The sequence below is a fragment of the Megascapheus bottae genome, chromosome 10, assembly GCF_031878675.1.
Source record: "Megascapheus bottae isolate mThoBot1 chromosome 10, mThoBot2.hap1, whole genome shotgun sequence".
NCBI lineage: Eukaryota > Metazoa > Chordata > Mammalia > Rodentia > Geomyidae > Megascapheus > Megascapheus bottae.
Window position 1 is genome coordinate 6,728,926 of NC_143518.1, and position 19,176 is coordinate 6,748,101.

Here is a 19,176-nt window from a genome sequence, read left to right on the forward strand (position 1 = left end):
CCTCAGATCTCAGCCTCCTGAGTAGTTAGCATTACAGGCATGAGCCACCAGGGCCGGGTGTCTTTACGTCTAAGAAAATCTGCTTATCCTTTTTTTTTTCCTGTTGTGCTGACTTTGAGTATAGGAGAAGCCCTGGGGGCAGATATTTGCTGTTTGCCAAATGAATAATTATTTCTGTTCTCCCAAGGAAAGGTTATTTCAGAAGCCTAAATTTCAGGCAAATCCAGAAAGCATAGATAGTTGTCAAGGGAGGGGAGGAGGAGGAGTGGAGAATGGTGTAGTAACTAGGTACAGCTTTCCTTTTGCTGAGTAATGCTCTGCCGTCAATAATAGGTAGTGCTGCACACTCTTGTGAGAATGCATGAAAGACTATGTGTACACTCTAAAAGAGGCATGGGAGTTACACTGGGACTTGAACTCAGGGCCTCTCACCCTTGCTTTGCTTTTTCCCTCAGAGATGGTGCTCTCCATGATTGAAGTCTCACCTGCACTGCCAGCATTTAGCCCGTTAAATGCAAATATGTCTTCTCAGATGCATCTGCCCTGCCTGGCTTTGACTGGGGATGCACAGACACAGGCCTCCCAAGTAGATGGGATGGCAGGTGTGAGCAGCGGTACTTGGCCCACTTTGTGGATTGTTTTTTGATGGCACTACAGCCCTGAACTTACACAGCCGTGTGCATCTTAGACCAGTGCCCTACTACACTACACGAGCCAGAACCCAGACTTATTTTTATTTCCAAATAGGGTTGCACATTTGTGCCTGACTGGTCTGGGTCATGATTCTTTTTCGCACGTTTCACATGCAGTTGAGATGATACATATACACCCTCATATTTAGTTTGGGAGATGGTGACTTTTGGCCCAGTCTGTCTCAAACTTTGAACCTCCTCATCTCTGCCTCCTGAGTAGTTACCATTATAGGCATGAGCCACTATGCCTATAATCTCAAACAACAATAAAAACAACAAAAAAAACCCCTCAATTCTTTTTTCTTTCTTTTGTGCTGGTACTAGGATTTGAACTCAGGGCTAGGTCACTGTCCCTTAGCTTTATTGTTCAAAAGGGGCACTCTATCACTTGTGCTATTTCTGTCTTTTTAATGGTTAATTGGAAATAAGCCTATGGGCTGAGATTACAGGAATGAGACACTGCTGTCTGGATTCTGTCTGTATTTGTATTAAATCTCCTAGCAACTCCTCTCTCCTTGGTTGTATATGGGAGAAAGTATATAACAATTTAAATGCCATAAAGGAATACAATGGATACCACCATTAGTTTAGATATACCACAATAAAAACTGAGTACAGTTTTAACTTCTTGAGCACTGATTTGATGTAGCCCATGCCTTCTGAGAGAGGTCTACACCCAGCTGTCTGTTGACACATAGCTCTTACAAGCATAATGATTAATCTTGTAGAAAATTATAAGTGATATTTGCAGCTGCTAGTATCACCAATTCAAAGGCTGGCTCTGTTTTTAACTTTAGAAATTATAATTTTGCTTTTAATTGTTTGGTCTATATCTGTCTGTCTGTCATGTGGCTTGGCTCCTTTAGGCTTTGTTATAATTAAATTTCACCCAAGGCACAGAACACATCTGTTGCATGGAATTCTTTCAACTGCTGTTGCTGTATATGGAGCGCGGTTTGTTTACCTAGTATATGACAGGCACATATTTTAGGCCATTTGGGGAAATAAATTCTTTTTGCAAGTAGATGTGCACAGGCACTAGCTATAAGGGGAGGGAAAAGGAGATTATGGAAGATGCAGATGGGGTCTCAATGAATGTGCTTCTTAGACAGGAAGTTAAACTTTACTAAGTAATGGACAGACATTACTGAAAGGGTAGACATTATTAGTTATATTTTTATATACCAAGTATAGTTTCTGGATTAGATGAAATCACTAACTATAGAACTCTTAGTCACTGAATATAAAATATGCTCTATTACCTAATATGTGAAAATTCTTTATGACCTGGGGAGTAATTATATAAAATTCCAAAAATCTTAGCTACACAGAAGGCAAATATATGCAGAAAAAAATTTCTGTGTACACAGAGTTGAAATTCTGCCACAAGGGCTCGTCTGCTTTTATAATTAGATCTGACAGTCATACACAGCACTTCTTTCCTAACAGAGAATCTAAATTAGATTATAATGTAAGGACATGACCACATCATGAATATATTCGGATACTGCATTAGATAGAAAAATTACCAGGAAAAACTAATTAACTGAATAAATTGCATTTAAACATACCACTTACAAGAATAATTTTATGCATGTCAGTATTTCTGGTAACACCACAATATACCTCTCAGTTATATGTTATAAATGTACAACATGGTAAGATTTTATGTAATTACATAAACATGGACTTGAGACATATTTTGAATTTAATCCAACCTCATTAAACAATTCTTCAATTATTTTGGAAAGGCTATGGGAGAAACGAGAAGTTACTCACACTAAATAACAAAAAGTTTCCAAACTAAGAATTTTGTTTTGTAGGCAAATATTTATATCTACACAAAGTTCATTTTGAATAATCATAATATTTTCAAATAGCTGAAAAAGCTACCTACAGCTGTAAACTTTTCATGCCAGAATGTTAAAAACTCCAAGGCACCAGTGAGAACTTATCAAAATGTCAGTTTGGACTTAAAGTTTTTTTTTTAAATACAATATTGATACTTTCAAAGAAATTCTATTTTTCTTGAGTTCCTGGCAATATTAATAACATTCCAGATTTGTACTATTGTGTATTTCAAATGTCTGGAGCATTGATTGACAGTTCTTGTCACTTCCTTACTAGAGAACTGGGATAAATCCGTCAGAAACATGTCTATTCTACATTCTCCCATTCACCATTTGAGTAACTAAAGACATTCAGATAAAAAAAATGTACTTGTGGTCTTTTAATTGGCATATTCTTTTGTAAAACTGTTGCTTTTACAATCTTTCTGATGGGCTATTATCTTTTATTTTTGTTTTACATTTTAGTTAAATTCCAACATATATATATATATATATATATATATACTTAAGCTAAAAAAGGCAGCAAATTTAATACACTGGTTTCCTTAATTATGGAGAAAACTAATCTAGAATATTTTTGAAATAAATTCCTATTATGTTTACCCAAGTGTCTGCTACTTCAAGATAACCACAGAAGAGAAAGCTCACAAATTAACACTTGCAACTGTGGGTATCTGCTCCTATGTTTTCAGTTTGGGGCTTATGTTTGATTTTTTTTTCTTAAGAGAACATTTCACTATATTAGCCTAGGTTGCCCTAAAATTCATGATTTTCCCCATCTTATTGCCTAAATGCAGCAATTACAGGTGTGGCTCACCACACTCGGATTACATTTAACTTTTTTTTTTTTGGTGGGTTGGTTGTGGAGGTTGAACTCTGGGCCTGGGCACTGTCCCTGAGCTCTTCAGCTCAAGCCTAGTACTCTACTCCTTGAGCCACCAGACCACTTCCTGTTTTCTGGTGGTTAAGAGTCTCACAGTCTTTCATTGCCTGGGCTGGCTTTGAACCTCAATCATCAGATCTCAGCCTCCTGAGTAGCTAGGCGTGAGCGATTGGTGCTTGGCACATTTAACTTTTTGATCCTTTATTTCCTCCTACAAGTCTACGTCTTTGGTATGGGAAAACACCTGCCTTGACCTAGCATAAGACTACCATTGTTGTAGTCTTATAATGGACAATGATGGCTCAAACCTATAATCCTAGATCTTCAGGAGTATCTGTAAGATCAGCTTCAAAGCCAGCCAGGGAAAAAAGTCCATGACACTCTATCACCAAAATAAACTATATAAACTAGCTGGAAGTGTGGTTCACGTAGTAGAGTATTAGCTTAGCAAGCAAGCCAGCTCAGGAAGTGTAACCTCCTTGAGTTCAAGTGCAGGTCTTAGCAAAAACAATCAAAACAAAAGTCAACAAGTGAAGAATTTCAATGAATAAGTTTCATTCCTATGAAATCTCAGCCTTCAGTTCATTAAACTATTGTTAGAAAATTATTCTGCAAAGATCACAAAGGATACAGTCAGATTCATTTAGTGGATTACTAAAACAGTATATCTCAGCATATGTAGAGTGATTTGAATCATAACAAAGAAATAGGAAGTGACATTCTTTGCAGGCTGGATGGTGTATCTATACAGTGCACAGAAACACAGCCAAGAAATTAGCCATAGTCTAAGTTAGACAGCTGTCTATTCAAGTAGAATAATGTTCTCTTTGATCAGCTGTTCCTTAAAAAGAGAACTTTCTCATATTGTTATAGTATTTCACCTTGTTATCTGATATATTGTCTATATGTTTATTGGGTTATTTGAAATAGGATAGGGAAGGGCAGAAAACAAGATGAGGGACAGGGATGGGGGGAGGGAAATGGGGAACAAAACATGAGAAAGGGTATCAATGTTTGGGAAGTAATGCACCTTCTATCTGGCGAATATAATGTAACCCTTCTATTAATTACAATAAAATATGTGAAAAAAAGAAAGAGTAGTAGAGGGGTGAATTTAATCAAAGTACATTATTTGCATGCATGGACATAGCACAATGCAACTTCTATGTATAATTAACATACGGTAATAAAATGTTGTAAAATAAAATCCTTTGCCAAAAATAAAGTTCACATTAAAAATAAAAAGAGAACTTTCATGATTATTATTAATATAAGGAAGATTGTCTGTATTTTATTTTCATAAATGCTTCTGTCTGGAGTTGAGAACAGTCTTCGTGTGTCTAGTTATGTTTCATATCTTCAAGACTTCACATCCTTCAGTAAATTTATATGACATGGGAGTCTAGATGGACTGTACTTAGTAGGCTGGTTTAAGTTCCTTTAGATTTATAAAAAGTCCAAAGTCTTAAACTCTCAAATTAGTGATACAAACAGCTAATCTTGGCAAACAAAACAAAACTCCAAATGAGATCATTCTTGACACCTGATACTCTCTTCAAACATTGAAAGTTCAGGGCCAGGTGTGTGGCCTAATGGTAGAGTGCCTGCCCAGCATGCAGAAAGACTCAGGTTTGATTCCTCGATACCACATACATAGAAAAAAGCTGGAAGTGGTGCTGTGGCTCTAGCGGTGGAGCTCTAGTCTTGAGAAGCCCAAGAACAGTGCTCAGGCCCTGGGTTCAAGGCCCAGGACTGGAAAATAAAGCTCGATCTAAGCAGTGACTTCAAATGATAAGTAACTTAAGACACTTAGGAACTAAACACATTTCTTTTTTTTTTTTTAACCCTGGGTATTTACAAACACACACAAGTACAAATACTAGGAGAACGACCTTCCATCTATCCATCCATCCATCCATCCATCCATCCAACCATCCATCCATCCTTCAGAAGTGCTGCTGTTCAAGTTGTAAGATTCAAAGGCAAGGTTGAAATGTCAGCATGGCTATTTGTTCATTTTATGGCATAAGGTGCAAAGGCGAGTGCTGCACCAGCAGGATGTACTCACCGACACACTGGTTCCACTGGTAATGCTGGACATATCCTTGAGGGCAGCCACACCTGTAGCCCCCCAGGATATTCTGGCAGCCATGTTGGCACCTGTGGTTTCCATCACATTCATCAACATCTGCAAAAGCAATGCCAGGAAAATCTTTACATCTCCCTTTCCTCCAACTTTGTTTAAATCCATTCCAAACACAAACACGAACAAATAAAACAAGACACGACATACAGACTGTGATTTTCTTCCAAAGACATGGTTATTAGTTATGAGATAAGAAACCACTTCATTCTTAGCTTCCCACCAGACCATGGCGCCTCAGTGCTCTGAACAGCTTAATTCTAGCAAATCAACCATGACAACCACAAATGGTATGCATTTTGGATTGATTCACTGCACGTGGCATGGTTTATTTGGTAAATTTTGTGTGTGTGTGTGTGTGTGTGTGTGTGTGTGTGTGTGTGTGTGTGTGTACGCAAACACACACATGTGTGCATTTGCATTATAGATTTCAGTAGACTCAAAAGTGATTCACATGTAATCCTCATTTGGGGAAGGTAAAAGCCCCAAAAAGAGACCTAAAAAGTATAATAGTTTTGTAGGCAAACCATTTTTATTACCATTCAACATTGAATTAGAAGCAAATGCCTTTTAGGTATTTGGGCCTATTATTTTTAGACTAGATGTGGCATTTTATGGGCATGGAATAATTTCTTTGTTCATATATGCATAACTGTTCTGGAAAGACAACTGAGACTTTGAAATCTACTCAGAAAGACTGAAATACAATTGGGATGTCTGATGTGTGTATAACAAATTTACATGGATAATTAATAAACAGTATCTTATGTGAATGGTCACAAGAAGAATTTACACATGGCAAGCAGATGTAGGCTTGGAAAACTTTCAAAGTCTCAATGATTTTAACTTCAAAATATTAAAATCTAAATTCTTAAATAAAAAATTGGCTGAAAATAAGATACATATTAAACTCCTGTAATTCTTATAATAAAGAGCATATTAAATCATTGGATAGGTTTCTAGATTCAGAGTTATATTTTTTCTAGGACTAATTATTAAAAGGGATAGTTAAATCAATAAAACTAGCACCATGTGAGAATTCTGGGCTGGGGTATTCTGTTAAAAATATAAATTCTGATTCATTTGCATTATTCCTATCAGCATTTGCAATGTAAACATTCAACACTTAACTGACATTTTATTCATTTCAAGCAGATTCTTGTTTTTTTCTCCCATTTAAATGCTCCTTTGGATTTAGCAAGAGGAAATACATGCTGTTGGGAAGACTATGAAAAGTGCTCATTGAGGAAACAAAAGTGGGGGTTCAGTTCACAGAACAGGCTCAAGGCTGTCAGTCTTGCTCCCTGGACTCAGCACACTTTTCTAATTCTGTGCACTCAACAGTACTCTCATACTTAACACATTCAGAAATCACAGAAGTCCAAGTGTCCTTATTTTCTTGTATACTCCCACACTACTGCAAAACATTTGAGGCAAAGAATTCTTTAACATTTTCACTATTGGTTGTTTTAATAAGTTCCCTCAACAAGAGGATAGATTTTTTTTTTGTTTCATCATCTTCAAGTCTGCCTGTGTGCCCAAAATGATAAATGAAAACATGAACAAAACTCAATTGCAAGATCCTGTTTTGACAGATACTCTGTTTCATTTGTCTTTTTAGGGAGGGTCTCATTTAGAGGTTTGGAAGTTAAAAAGAACCGACCCAAAGCTCCCTCTTAAGGGAGGGATTTTGAGCAAATGAACTCACCTTCACAGTTGAGTCCAGTGGCATCAAGGGAGAACCCTCTTTGGCATTCACAGCTGAAGCTCCCAGGGGTGTTCTGACAGATCCCCTTTGCACCACAGAGAGAAGGCTGAGAGCCACACTCATTGTTGTCTAGCAAAGTAGCAAGAAGGAGCAAGTTAGGTTTCCCTGCATTCCCTGTGTGACTTAGCATTTCATCAGCTGAGAGGACCTGATATAGAAAGCCCTGGGCGCTCAAGATGAGCAAACAGCACTTTACGGAAGTGGAGGCTAAAATGTGCTGAACTTAGAAACTAGAATGTCTTTCAGGATGACTGGAAGTGTACTTTTAGGAAATACAGATGGAAAGTCTCAACATGTGCTTTCTCAAGCCAAATTTTCGAACCTTAGCATGTTCTCTGCTGACAGCCTTTTCTCACATTTTATCTGAACACTGCAACTGAACATTGTAATAAGGCGATTATAGAGGCATTGTGCAGAAGAGGCAACCATACACATATGTGGGGCTCTGTAGTCTTTTCTTTAAATGTGGATATTGTTCTTTGAGAAGAATGACCATAATATTATTGACAGTTTTTTAGACCACTAGTAAGAACTGAGTATTGGTTCTGTTTGTAAATATAACTTTTAGGCACCAATCAAGGTTTGTAAAATTTCCAGACTGCAAGTTCACCTTACCAATGCAAGCGGTGTGGTGCTGGGTGAAGCCTGGGGGACATTTACAGGTGAATCCTCCCAGGGTGTTGACACAGAGGAACTGGCAGTTGTGCTGTTTCGTCTGGCATTCATCAAGGTCTGAAATGAAAGAGAGGCTAATGGAAACCAGAGCAGTTATCTGCTACACATCCAATCTTAGGGATTGGTCAGTCAGTTCTTTCTCTCTCTTCCCTCCCCCTCCCAGTCTGTCTCTATCAGTTCTGAGGCTTAAACTTTTGAACTTAGGGCCTGACTGCTTTTGAACTTAGGGTCTGATTAGCTTTCTTGTTAAATACTGGAGATACTACTTGAACCACACCTCTTCTTCAGGCTTTTTGCTAGTTAATTGGAGATGAGATAAAAGTCTCCCAGAATTTCCTGCCCAGGCTGGCTTTGAACCTCAATGCTAAGATCCTAGGATTACAGGTATGAGCCACCAGTGCCTAGTGCAGTTTCTCTTTAGTATACTTAAGCAGCATATATATTATGGGCTACTAGGATAGAACAGCAAAGGGAATGCCTAATGAAGTTTTCTTAAACTAGGAAAATGAGAGACTGGAATACTGCAGCTTCCATGGAATAGTCTCAAAATCAACACCCCAAAATTTTGAATCTTACACCGAATGTAGTTTAGGACATGACTAGTCACTTATTCTCATTACAGGAACAATTAAATAATAAAACAGAATCTGAAAACTGAGTAAGGTTCTAGTACAAATAATGAAAGTTTTTCATTCCAAATAAAAATACCATCATTTTTATCAGAGAAAACAAAAACATAATCTACCTTCTGTAAATGTAGTCTTTAATGGTATTAATATTTGTGCTCTGCTAATAGAAAGCTAAAAATGTTCATTTTGGTGACTGAAACTTGCTTTGGTTAAATATATTAAAGGTTTATCAGATATCTTCAGATACAGAGAAGACTAATTTATTATTTTATAAACTAAAATCCTAAGTTTCCTTAATAAACACTGCAAAATTAAATTTGCACAAACCAAGAGTCTAAACAGGTTCCAGCAAAGACCAACATTTGTTACTGATTATTGCATTTTTGACACAGCATGGATATAAAACCATTTAACTTAGAATTATCTGTATTTAAACAATCTCATCACTCTATTAACTTCATACTTCGAAGATTTCTTTTATAATCAAGTATGTGAGAATAGTATTAAAAGAAATCTTCGAAGTATGAAATTAAATTTACTATTTTGGGGTTAAACAACTTATATTTTAATTAGGCACATTAGTACTATCTAAGCAAAAAAGAAATTATTTTACATATCTATTTTCATATTTTTTGCAGAGTGTGTAATAAAGTGCTTAGAGCGATAAGTTCATAAGTAAACGTAAGAAAAAAATTTACTGTAGAGATTTGTTTTACCTCTTCCCTTTCAAATTATTTTGTTGTTTTACTTTAGGTTGTTTGTATGGGTATTGGTGACTCCTATCTGTAATCCTAGCTACTCAGGAAGCAGAAATCTGGCGGGTCCTGAGCAGAAAAGATTGCTAGAGTCCATCTCCAAAATAACTATCAAAAACAGAAGGAGTTGTACTCATCCAGACATATTGTATTCATAAATTGACTGGCTGAACCAAAACCCCTACAATGACTTAAACAGTATGAACATCAAAATAACCAGCAAAACTCAGGGTGTAGAGCCTGGCTCAAGTGGTAAATGTTTAAGCTGCATGTGCACACACACACACACACACACACACACACACACACACACACACACACACAGCAAACTTTCATGACTTGGCTTCTAATTGTGCCTCCTCCAACATTCCTGCAATCCTGCATCATTTTCTACGACTGATGGACGTGATGTAGTGCCTGATTATTTAATAGCTGAACTGGACAGAGGAGAGATGGATGCTCAAGATTCCTCTCTCACCTTTACATGTCTTTGCATCCTCTTGAAGGACATATCCCCGAGGGCAGGAGCACTGGTAGCTCCCCTCTGAGTTCTTGCAGATGAAGTTGCATGGTTTTGGGGACTGGGAGCATTCATCAAGGTCTATGTAAAAGTAATGTGAAGATTAAAGTTCTAATTAAGAAAACTATCAGCCTCTTCCATCCCTCCAAATTCTCTCTTCTTTTTGCCTTCCTTCATAACTTAAGGGAATCCAGGCAGAGAGATATGACACACAGAACTATTTTCACTAATGTTCTAAGACATACATTGTAGGTCATTTCATAACTAATACAAATATTATAATGCCTGTGTTGGCATCTTCAGATTCTGTCAGATTCTTCTCTTACCCTGTCTTCTGTTTGGCTCTAATATCAACTTTCCAGGATGGGCTCTGGCTGTTTTAAGTCAGGGATGAAAAGTCACAGCTCATCTCAAGGCAGCCCCTGAGCACACTCTCCTTCCAGGTTCCATTCACTCTTCCTTTGTCTTAGAGGTGGTACAGATGCAGTACCTTGCCCATCCTGCCCAACATTCATAGCTTTATAGCCAGTCCCTTTGTTAGGCCAGTTTGTACTGTCCTTCACAGAATATCCTGGTTGAAAACTCAGAAGCCCCTTTCCATCACCAAAAATGAGGTGCATGTTTGTGTACAGTTTCAATGAAAATAAACACTACTCATAATGTACTTTGTAAGATTTATGTTTCCCTGATTAGACATTTGTTGAGGAATTGTACAATCGTACATCTCACATGATAAGGACTGTTACTAAGTTACTGAAAGGAGCGGCATGGTGTTGATATATTCTCACTGTGAGTGACTTGCAGGAGGCACAGTGGACAAGCTCCACACAGTGACCCCTGGCCTTACCTACACAGGACGTCCCACCGATGTCTGTGGTGTAGCCAGCCTCGCAGAAGCATCGGAATGAGCCCATGGTATTAATGCATTGGCCATTGGTGCACAGATTTGGCATTACCTTACATTCATCAATATCTGTGGACCAGGAAAACCGAAGATAAATCGGAAGCAGTATGTATGAGAAGTGAACATGATAAACAAATAATTTTATTATTCAAGAAATGGCAACATGAAAGAAAAATCTACAGTGATGGAAATAAAAAAGGGCTAAAATGAATTATTTTTATTAAATAAATAAAAGTGTCCTTAGCATCTAAGTATAAATTATTACCTTTTGAGATCTAGAAGGCTATCTCTTTGAAGTCTATTAGTAATGGTAATTTCCCACAGTTTTGGTCTCAAGTTGATACTGGTGTTAAGACTATTTGAAAAATAGCTCTGTGTGTGTGTGTGTGTGTGTGTGTGTGTGTGTGTGTGTCTGTCTGTCTGTCTGTCTGTCTGTCTGTCTGTCTGTCCTGGGGTCTGAACTCGGGGTCTAGGCACTCACTGTCCCTGAGTTCTTTGCTCAAAGCTAGTGTTGTACAACTTGACCTACAGCTCCATTTCTGGCTTCTTTCAGTGATTAAGAGGGGTAAGAACCTCATAAACTTTCCTGCCCAGGGCTTGGAACCTCAATCTTCAGATCTCAGCCTCCTGAGTACCTAGGATTACAGGCATGAGTCACCAGCATCCAGGAAAAAAATCAAAACAAAACAAAAAAACACAGCTTATGTTAGAAGTCTTGCAAAGAACTGAGAATCTGCTTCATGACAGAAGAAAATGGTATTTTTCAGAACATGGGTAGATCGTATAAAATACAGAAACCATTAATTGTATTATGAAAGTTGATGCTTTGGTCGTCTGCTGCAAACAAAATGAAATCTTAACACATGCACAAGTAAGAAACACTTTTAATTTATATATTTTGGCAGCACTGGGATTTGAACTCAGGGTTGTGTCCCTGCTATGCAAGAATTCCTTCCCTGAGCTGCACCCCTGGCCCAGAAGTATTTATTTCAATAAGGCAGGTAGAGTTTGTAGGCTTGGGATCATACAGATTGATTGTATTCTTTTAGTTTTTGCCAATCATGAGGCTTGAACTCAGGGCCTGAGCCCTGGGAAAGCTCAAGGCTAGTGCTCTACCACTTGAGCCCCAGCACAACTTCCAGCTTTTTTCTGGTACCGAGGAATTAAACCTGGGCTTTGTGCATGCCAGGCAAGCATTCTATGACTAATCCATACTCCCCTTATATTCTTGTGCCTACCATCTTCTTAAAAAAAGTGTGATCTTTTAGCTTTGTGCTTTAGATGTCTGACATCAGTTAAATGGAACGCAACATATGGGAAATTCAATTATAATAAACTTAACTTCATAGGATTGCTATGAAGAATAAATCTCCAATAATTCCGAAAGCATAAGCCAAGAGCATTCCTTGCATTCCTTTGACTTGTATATACAAATACACAGCAAATTAATAATTTAGCTCTAGCAATTACTCTACCACTGTTCCTAATTTCCTCCAAATGAAAACCCACAGTCTGGATGAAATCCCTGAAGTGTCCCTACTCCTTACCTCTCCCATCCGTGGTGTACCCTGGGCCATGAGGACATATCTTTTTGTACTGGGCAGTTCCAGGAAGTGGGCACAGCTCACAGTGGTGTCCCCAGCCCCGTCCACCATCACAGCAGCATTCCGACTTGGTGACCAGATTGCGGCTGCTGGAGGCCATCTGACACATGGTCTGCAAGACCTCTGCAAAGCAGAGTCCCTGCCGGTTGTCTGGAAAATGCCAACACAGTTAGAGTGGAGGCTAGGGAGATACTTCATTGTCTCTACTTTTAGGTCAAGTAGGCCTACCAGTGCTTCCTTTCTTAGCAATAATGATTTTTCTTTTCTTTTCTTTCCTTTCTCTCTCTCTCTCTCTCTCTCTCTCTCTCTCTCTCTCTCTCTCTCTCTCTCTCTCCCTCTCCCCTCCCCCCTGCCCCCTCCCCCCCTCTCCCCCTCTCTCTGTCTCTCTCTGTCTGTCTCTCTGTCTCTGTCTCTCTGTCTCTCTGTCTCTCTGTCTCTCTGTCTCTCTGTCTCTCTCTCCCTCCCTCCCTCCCTCCCTCCCTCCCTCCCTCCCTCCCTCCCTCCCTCCCTCTCTCTCTCTCCCTCTCTCTTTCTTGCCTCTCCTTGGGCTTGAACTCAGAGCATAAGCACTGTCTTTGGGCTTTTTCTTCAAGGCTAGCACTCTGCCACTTGAACCATAGCATCACTTCCCGCCTTTCTATATATGTAGTACCAAGGAGTTGAGCCAGGTCTTCATGCATGCTAGGCAGGAACTCTACCACTAGGCCAAACCCTAGCCTGTAGGTGATCTTTTCTATTTCCTATTTCTTTTTGAGTAAAGATCTACACTGCAGGCAATGGTAAAGAATCTGTATGGTATAGACTAATATTTTCCTATGCCTTGAAGCAGTGATTGACTTCATGGTGAAGAAAAACAGATATGAACCATGATATTTTTGGGCCACATCGAGTGATTGCCTGGTCTTTCTTCTCTTGCTGTTTGCTTACATTATACCATATTTCTATAGCTGATATAAAAAATGGCAACAGTTACATACATTTTAACATCAGTGTAATGTCAGAAATTTACAATGTCCCCAAGAGAATGTTTTATGCGATGTTTTTCTCTGCATGATGTAAAAAGCTAACTTTTACTATATTTTTAAAAGGTGGCATTTACTTTGCATTAATATTTGGGAAGCTTACCTCACATTGCAAATATTTTCTTTTGGAATTAAGTCATCCCTCAATGAAAGTCATACTCAAGTCACATTTTCCATAGAGCTTAATTAATCTTAACTTTGGAAAGACTTGTTATTTATATTACTCGTTGATGTACATACAAGATGCACATGTACAAATATGTCATTTTAATAGGTGTATATAACTTTAGGTAGAGATGTAGATTACTTAGATTGGAGGGTGTGCTTGGTAACAAGAATATTTATAAAAAGACTGACTATTAGTGACAATCTGAACGGTAAAAAAATAAATAGAATTGTTGAGTTCACAGAATAAGTCTTATTTACCAGTAAAATATAATTCACATATCAACTTACCAAGGCATTCAGTGCCTGAGGAACTTGACTGAAAACCTTCATTACATTCACACCGATAGCTCCCAATAATGTTAATACAGCGTCCATTTTCGCAGATTCCTGGCTTGGTCCTACATTCATTTTCATCTTCAAAAAAGAAAATATGAATAATGAGCAGCTTTGTTAATCACTGACTTATAAATTACCTTTTAATGCGTTTTATATTTTTTAAAATGTCTTCACAAAAATGTTTAAAATGATTATCATGGATCTGGATTTATCTTTAATTTTCATAGTTCCAGATAGGTAACTTTGTATGCTTTCTTAATTTAAGTAGTTGTACAGAGGGGTCTCCTTTCAACATATTAGGTTATGAGTACAATGCACACTCCAACTGTTCTTAATTTTCAGAATTAGAAGAAATACATTCATCATTTAGCCAGCAATTTAAACTATGTCTATCAGAGTTTGCTTTATACTCATCATTCTGTATTGTTTTATATTTACTGTCCTCTTTCTTCACCCTGTTAGGTCAGTTTAGCCAGTGTCTTCCTCTTGTCCCTGGCTGGTGTTTGGAAATGGCAATCATCTCTTCTTCAGGTGGTAACCACTATTGCAATTTTCACATGCACTATTGATGTCCATTCGTTAACCAGTAACATGTAGTATCTATCTCGACAGCTTCTTATCACAAGGATCTTGGGAAGGATTTACTTTTCTTTGCCAGTATCATCTGACATAGTCATGTGATCCACAAAATGTGAATTGTTAATGCTTGTTCTGTTCCATCAACCTACACTTGAACTAAATAATCAAGTTAGCTGGTTCATGAGCTCATTGCTTTACATATATTATTAAGTTAAAAAAGGACTAGAATATACAGTTTAGTGTAAATAAAGTGTGGCACGAGTGGCAAATATATTCCTAAATATATTTTTGATAATAGCATTTTGGATTGTTCTCATATTTTTAAAGATAGATAGGATATTAATTAAAAATTATTGGCCCTTAAAGGATTTTGCTGATTGTACTGTCTGAGCTCTGAAGGAAAATTTAGCTTTCATATTTGAAAGGTAATTTGATATGCCTCAAATTTTTTGATTACTTTTACTATGTGGCTACTGACACTGAAAATAAGTGAGAGAGGTTGAAAAGGAAAGTTTGCTAATTACTAACATTTTCACTTGTAGTCGCTTATGTCCATGCTTGCTTCCTCTAGCTAGTCTGTGCCTAATCCAATATTGTGTGCCAGGCCAGGCCCAGTTCCACTGTCACACAGGACTCTTTAGTGGATATGTGGGCCTCCCCCATAATGGTGCCTACCACAACACCATGCCACTGTGGGAGACATTCTACTGGGAACCACTGTGCTGGGCTCACACATTTTGTTCTTTGTCAACAGCTGATGTATCTTTGGGTTCCCTCAAAGGCCACGCTGAACTTTGTGTTGCCTGCCACAATTTCACAATCCCCCTGCCTCTGCCTTTCAAGTGCTGAGATTTTTAGGCCCAGTCCCTAGATCACTATTTCTGCCCTTCCTGATACTCTTACTCACTGTATGACCTTTTTAAACCCTACACATTGACCAATGGATTATATCTCTGGATCATACATATTTGGTAATACCACTTAGAAATCTTATACATATTGTACAAACTACTTGATAAATAATTCAGCAGTATTGATCTAGGCATACTTTATTATTTCCAATCACATTTCTTTTTTCATATAATTTTTATTATAATTAATAGAAGGGTTACATTATATTCACCAGAAAGAAGGTGCATTACTTCACATACATTGATACCCTTTCTCATGTCTTGGTCCCCATTTCCCTCCCCCCACCCCCACCCCCATCTTGTTTTCCTCCCTTCCCTATCCAATTTCAAATAACCAAATATGCATATATACAATATATCAGATAACAAGGAGGAATACTGTAACAATATGAGATAACCAAGAGACAGCAAAAGAGATGAGAGATAACATAGTACATTAGGGGCAACAATCACTCATTATATGGCTTTTGTTTCTATATTCTGGAGGTCCTAATATTTCCCTAGCAATTCTGTCATACTTTCTTTCCTTGGGAAAGTATACTCGAGCTTTCAGACATTTTATACATTTTTTGAATCTTTACATGATTTAAACAGAACTTTTAATTTTATGTCGCTTCTCTCACCGTTCTAAATGCTGAGATTAAAGTAAACCCCCACACCTGACTAGAACAGATGTTTTTTTTTTCTTTGCTGGTTGTGGGACCTGAACCGAGGGCCTAGGCACTGTTTCTAATCTTCTGCTCAAGGCTGGCACTCTACCACTTGAGCCACAAGGCCACTTCTAACTTTTTTGAGTAGTTTATTGGAGCTGAGAGTCTCATGAACTTTGAACCATCAGTCTCAGATATCAGTCTCTTGAGTAGGTAGTATTATAGCTGTGAATCATCAGTGTCCAGCTCTAGAACACTGATTCTTTTGTACTCCGAAACAAATGTGTTTTTTCCAGGCTATTCCATACCACTTGTAGATAGTGGCCTTATCTAAACATCCAAATAAGAAACCTATTTGATTTTCGTAAGACTTTTATTTCATGCACCATATTCAGTCACTTCATTAGTAGATCTCATGTGTTGATAAAATCTTCAATGTAGATTCTGAATCAGTCTATATTACTTCTTTCCCACACCACTATGGCCTGATTTTAAGCCTAATTTTTAGAAAATTAACCTGAATGAAGCCACTGCTTCTGTCTCTATATCCCTAAAGGCAGGTAGAGATCCTGAAAAAAATAAACTGACCATAACAATAATAAATATTTAATTAAAAACGTCCTGTTGAATATTGTTTTACAGACTGTACAGAATCTTTCAGCTGAAGCATGCCAACAGTCCTCTCATTAGGGCTCTCATTATTCCAAGTTGTTTCACCTAACTACTCACAGGCACAGAGTTGAGCTAATTTGCCTGGGGTCAGAGCTGGCAGGTATGTAACCAGCCATGCTGGAATTCATTTCTGCCAACTTCTAAGTCACAGCTCCAGTGTCACTGATATCTCTCCAGTACATTCCAAAGTAGCTTCTACCTAGTCATAAAATCTTCCTTTCCAAAAAAGCTTATTAATACTCTATGAAATTATCAGGCTGATTTATTTGTTCAATTCCTGTGTCTGCAAGATTAGAATATAAACTACTTGAAAAGGAGGAATTTGTCATATAGTTTATTATTATATCCCTACCATTATAAACATTGTAAGTATTTAATAAATATAATTAAATCAATGAATAGCCATTCTGAAATACTCTTTGAGGCAATGCTTTGTGTGTGTGTGTGTGTGTGTGTGTGTGTGTGTGTGTGTGTATTTAAATGATTTGTTTTTACAAGAGTTTCTTCCACAAATGCTCAAATATATTTGAGTAATTCTTTCCTAGTTCATTTGTTTAGCTTTCTCTTTGGGGGACAAGGGTCTTCATTAATACATATACTTTATATTTCATTGTCTTCCCACTCAATCACCATCCTATCTGTGCCTTTCAAATCTATTTCCATTGTTGCCTTCCGTCATTCCTACTTTGTGTTACTTCTAATGTGGCACTAATTCTGTGGCAGGTTTCTGTCTTCTCTGAGCTTTGGTATTCCCACCCTCTCTCCTTCCCTTTCTTTTTAGTGTCATTCCTAAAGTTTGAACTCAGGGCCTAGGCGAGCGCTCTACGACTTGAACCACAGATTCATTTTCAGGTTTTTTGGTGTTTAACTGAAGGTAAGAATCTCAAGGACTTTCCTGCCCAGGAAGGCTTTGAACTACGGTCCTCAATTAGGATTACAAATGTGAGCCACTAGCACCTAGCATCGTTTCTTCATGCTATTTTCCCAGTCTTTTGTATCTGTTTGAATTTCTACTTGATAGTGTCTTGAATAGGACATTTAATATTAAAAAGTATTCTTTCTAAATTCTTCTACTCTTGGTTGAATTTACTTATTTATTTTTAATACCTTTATCTTTATTATATAGATTAACTGTATACTTGTATAAATTATGCATCTTTGAATACTTTTCTCTAATTCTCCTACCTGATGTTAACTAGGTCACGAATAGCAAACTACACACAGAGTACAGTTTCCAATCTATTTCTTACATGAACATTTTCTTTAGCATTTCTGTTAGGCTGAATTTCTTTGAGAAATTGCATTCAGGCTTTCAAGACAATGAGGTCAGTGTGCCTTTGAGTAAAGTTCTTTGAGTCTTCAGTGTCTCCAGTGGCTGTTTCTTTTCTGCTCCTCCTTTTTGCTTTACCTGGAGATGCCTCCAGGTCTAGCTTAGTTGGTGAGAATTAACCAAAATGCCACCAGTTTTTCTCCCATGTTCACCTCTTGAGACTGAAGTCTACAACTTTACTTTGCTATTAATCCACAAAATACTCTAAAACACTCTGGCTTCTTTCATTTAGCTATATTGCTGATCTTCCAGTCTAAGATTGCTGGATGAGCATTATAAACCTGGGCACTCTGTCAAAGTCTACAGAATCTTCCATGTTATGTTTTGGTTTGAAATTTTACTTTCTTCTTCAAAGTCACTACTTATAACTACGTCAATTTTTACATAAAGACAGTTCAGCATTCTCTCCTTCTTCCAATGTATTTCTAAATTTTGGGGGGAAGATGACTAAAAAAATCTTTTCCCATTTGGTGCTGGTGGTTTATACCTATTTTTAGCCAGCCTGAACAGAAAGTCCATAAGACTTCAATTAGCCAACAAAAAGCCAGAAGTAAAGGCTTCAAGTTCAAGTGGTAGAGCATCAACCTTGAGAAAAAGGCAAGGAAAAGCTTGTGGTTTTTGAGTTTAAACGTAAGTGCTGGCACAAAATAAAATAAAAACCAACAAAAGTCTCTTCACTTTATCCGTAATCTTTAAAATAAACCTTGCTTTCTCTAAATTATATTTACAAAGTGTTAATGAATCCAAAGACATTTATTCTGCTGTCATTTTCATTAAAAATTTAATGATCTTGGTATTTTTTACTTTTATTGAATTTTTATTTGTTTGTTTGTTTAAGCAATAATTACTAGGTTATAATAAATTATATAAACAAGTTACCATCGCTGATTAGGTTTATAGTTTTCTTAATAGAGGTTTTAGATTCTGGCATAATTTCTTTAGCTTGTAAGATTTTAGGCCTTGGCATAATTTCCTTAGCTTGTAATAGTTTAATTTTTTATTATAATTGACTTTTTTGAGTACTTTGGTTACAATCCAGTTTCATGCACTTAGAATTTTCATTATTGTAGATTTTGTCTTTCATC

The 19,176-nt window shown here is 37.4% G+C and overlaps 1 protein-coding gene across 2 annotated transcripts in view; it reads right to left on the bottom strand.

Annotated features, from left to right (window-relative positions):
- Fbn2 (fibrillin 2) overlaps nucleotides 1-19,176 on the bottom strand; it is a 199,313-nt gene that overhangs the window by 5,866 nt on the left and 174,271 nt on the right. For both annotated transcript variants that reach the window (XM_090340122.1, XM_090340121.1), the window contains 7 exons: nucleotides 13,902-14,027; nucleotides 12,367-12,573; nucleotides 10,763-10,888; nucleotides 9,874-9,996; nucleotides 7,952-8,068; nucleotides 7,277-7,405; nucleotides 5,494-5,613 (listed from right to left, as the gene is read on the bottom strand). In XM_090340122.1, coding sequence (XP_090196248.1) covers nucleotides 5,494-5,613; nucleotides 7,277-7,405; nucleotides 7,952-8,068; nucleotides 9,874-9,996; nucleotides 10,763-10,888; nucleotides 12,367-12,573; nucleotides 13,902-14,027 — 948 coding nt within the window. The remainder of the gene's footprint in view (nucleotides 1-5,493; nucleotides 5,614-7,276; nucleotides 7,406-7,951; nucleotides 8,069-9,873; nucleotides 9,997-10,762; nucleotides 10,889-12,366; nucleotides 12,574-13,901; nucleotides 14,028-19,176) is intronic.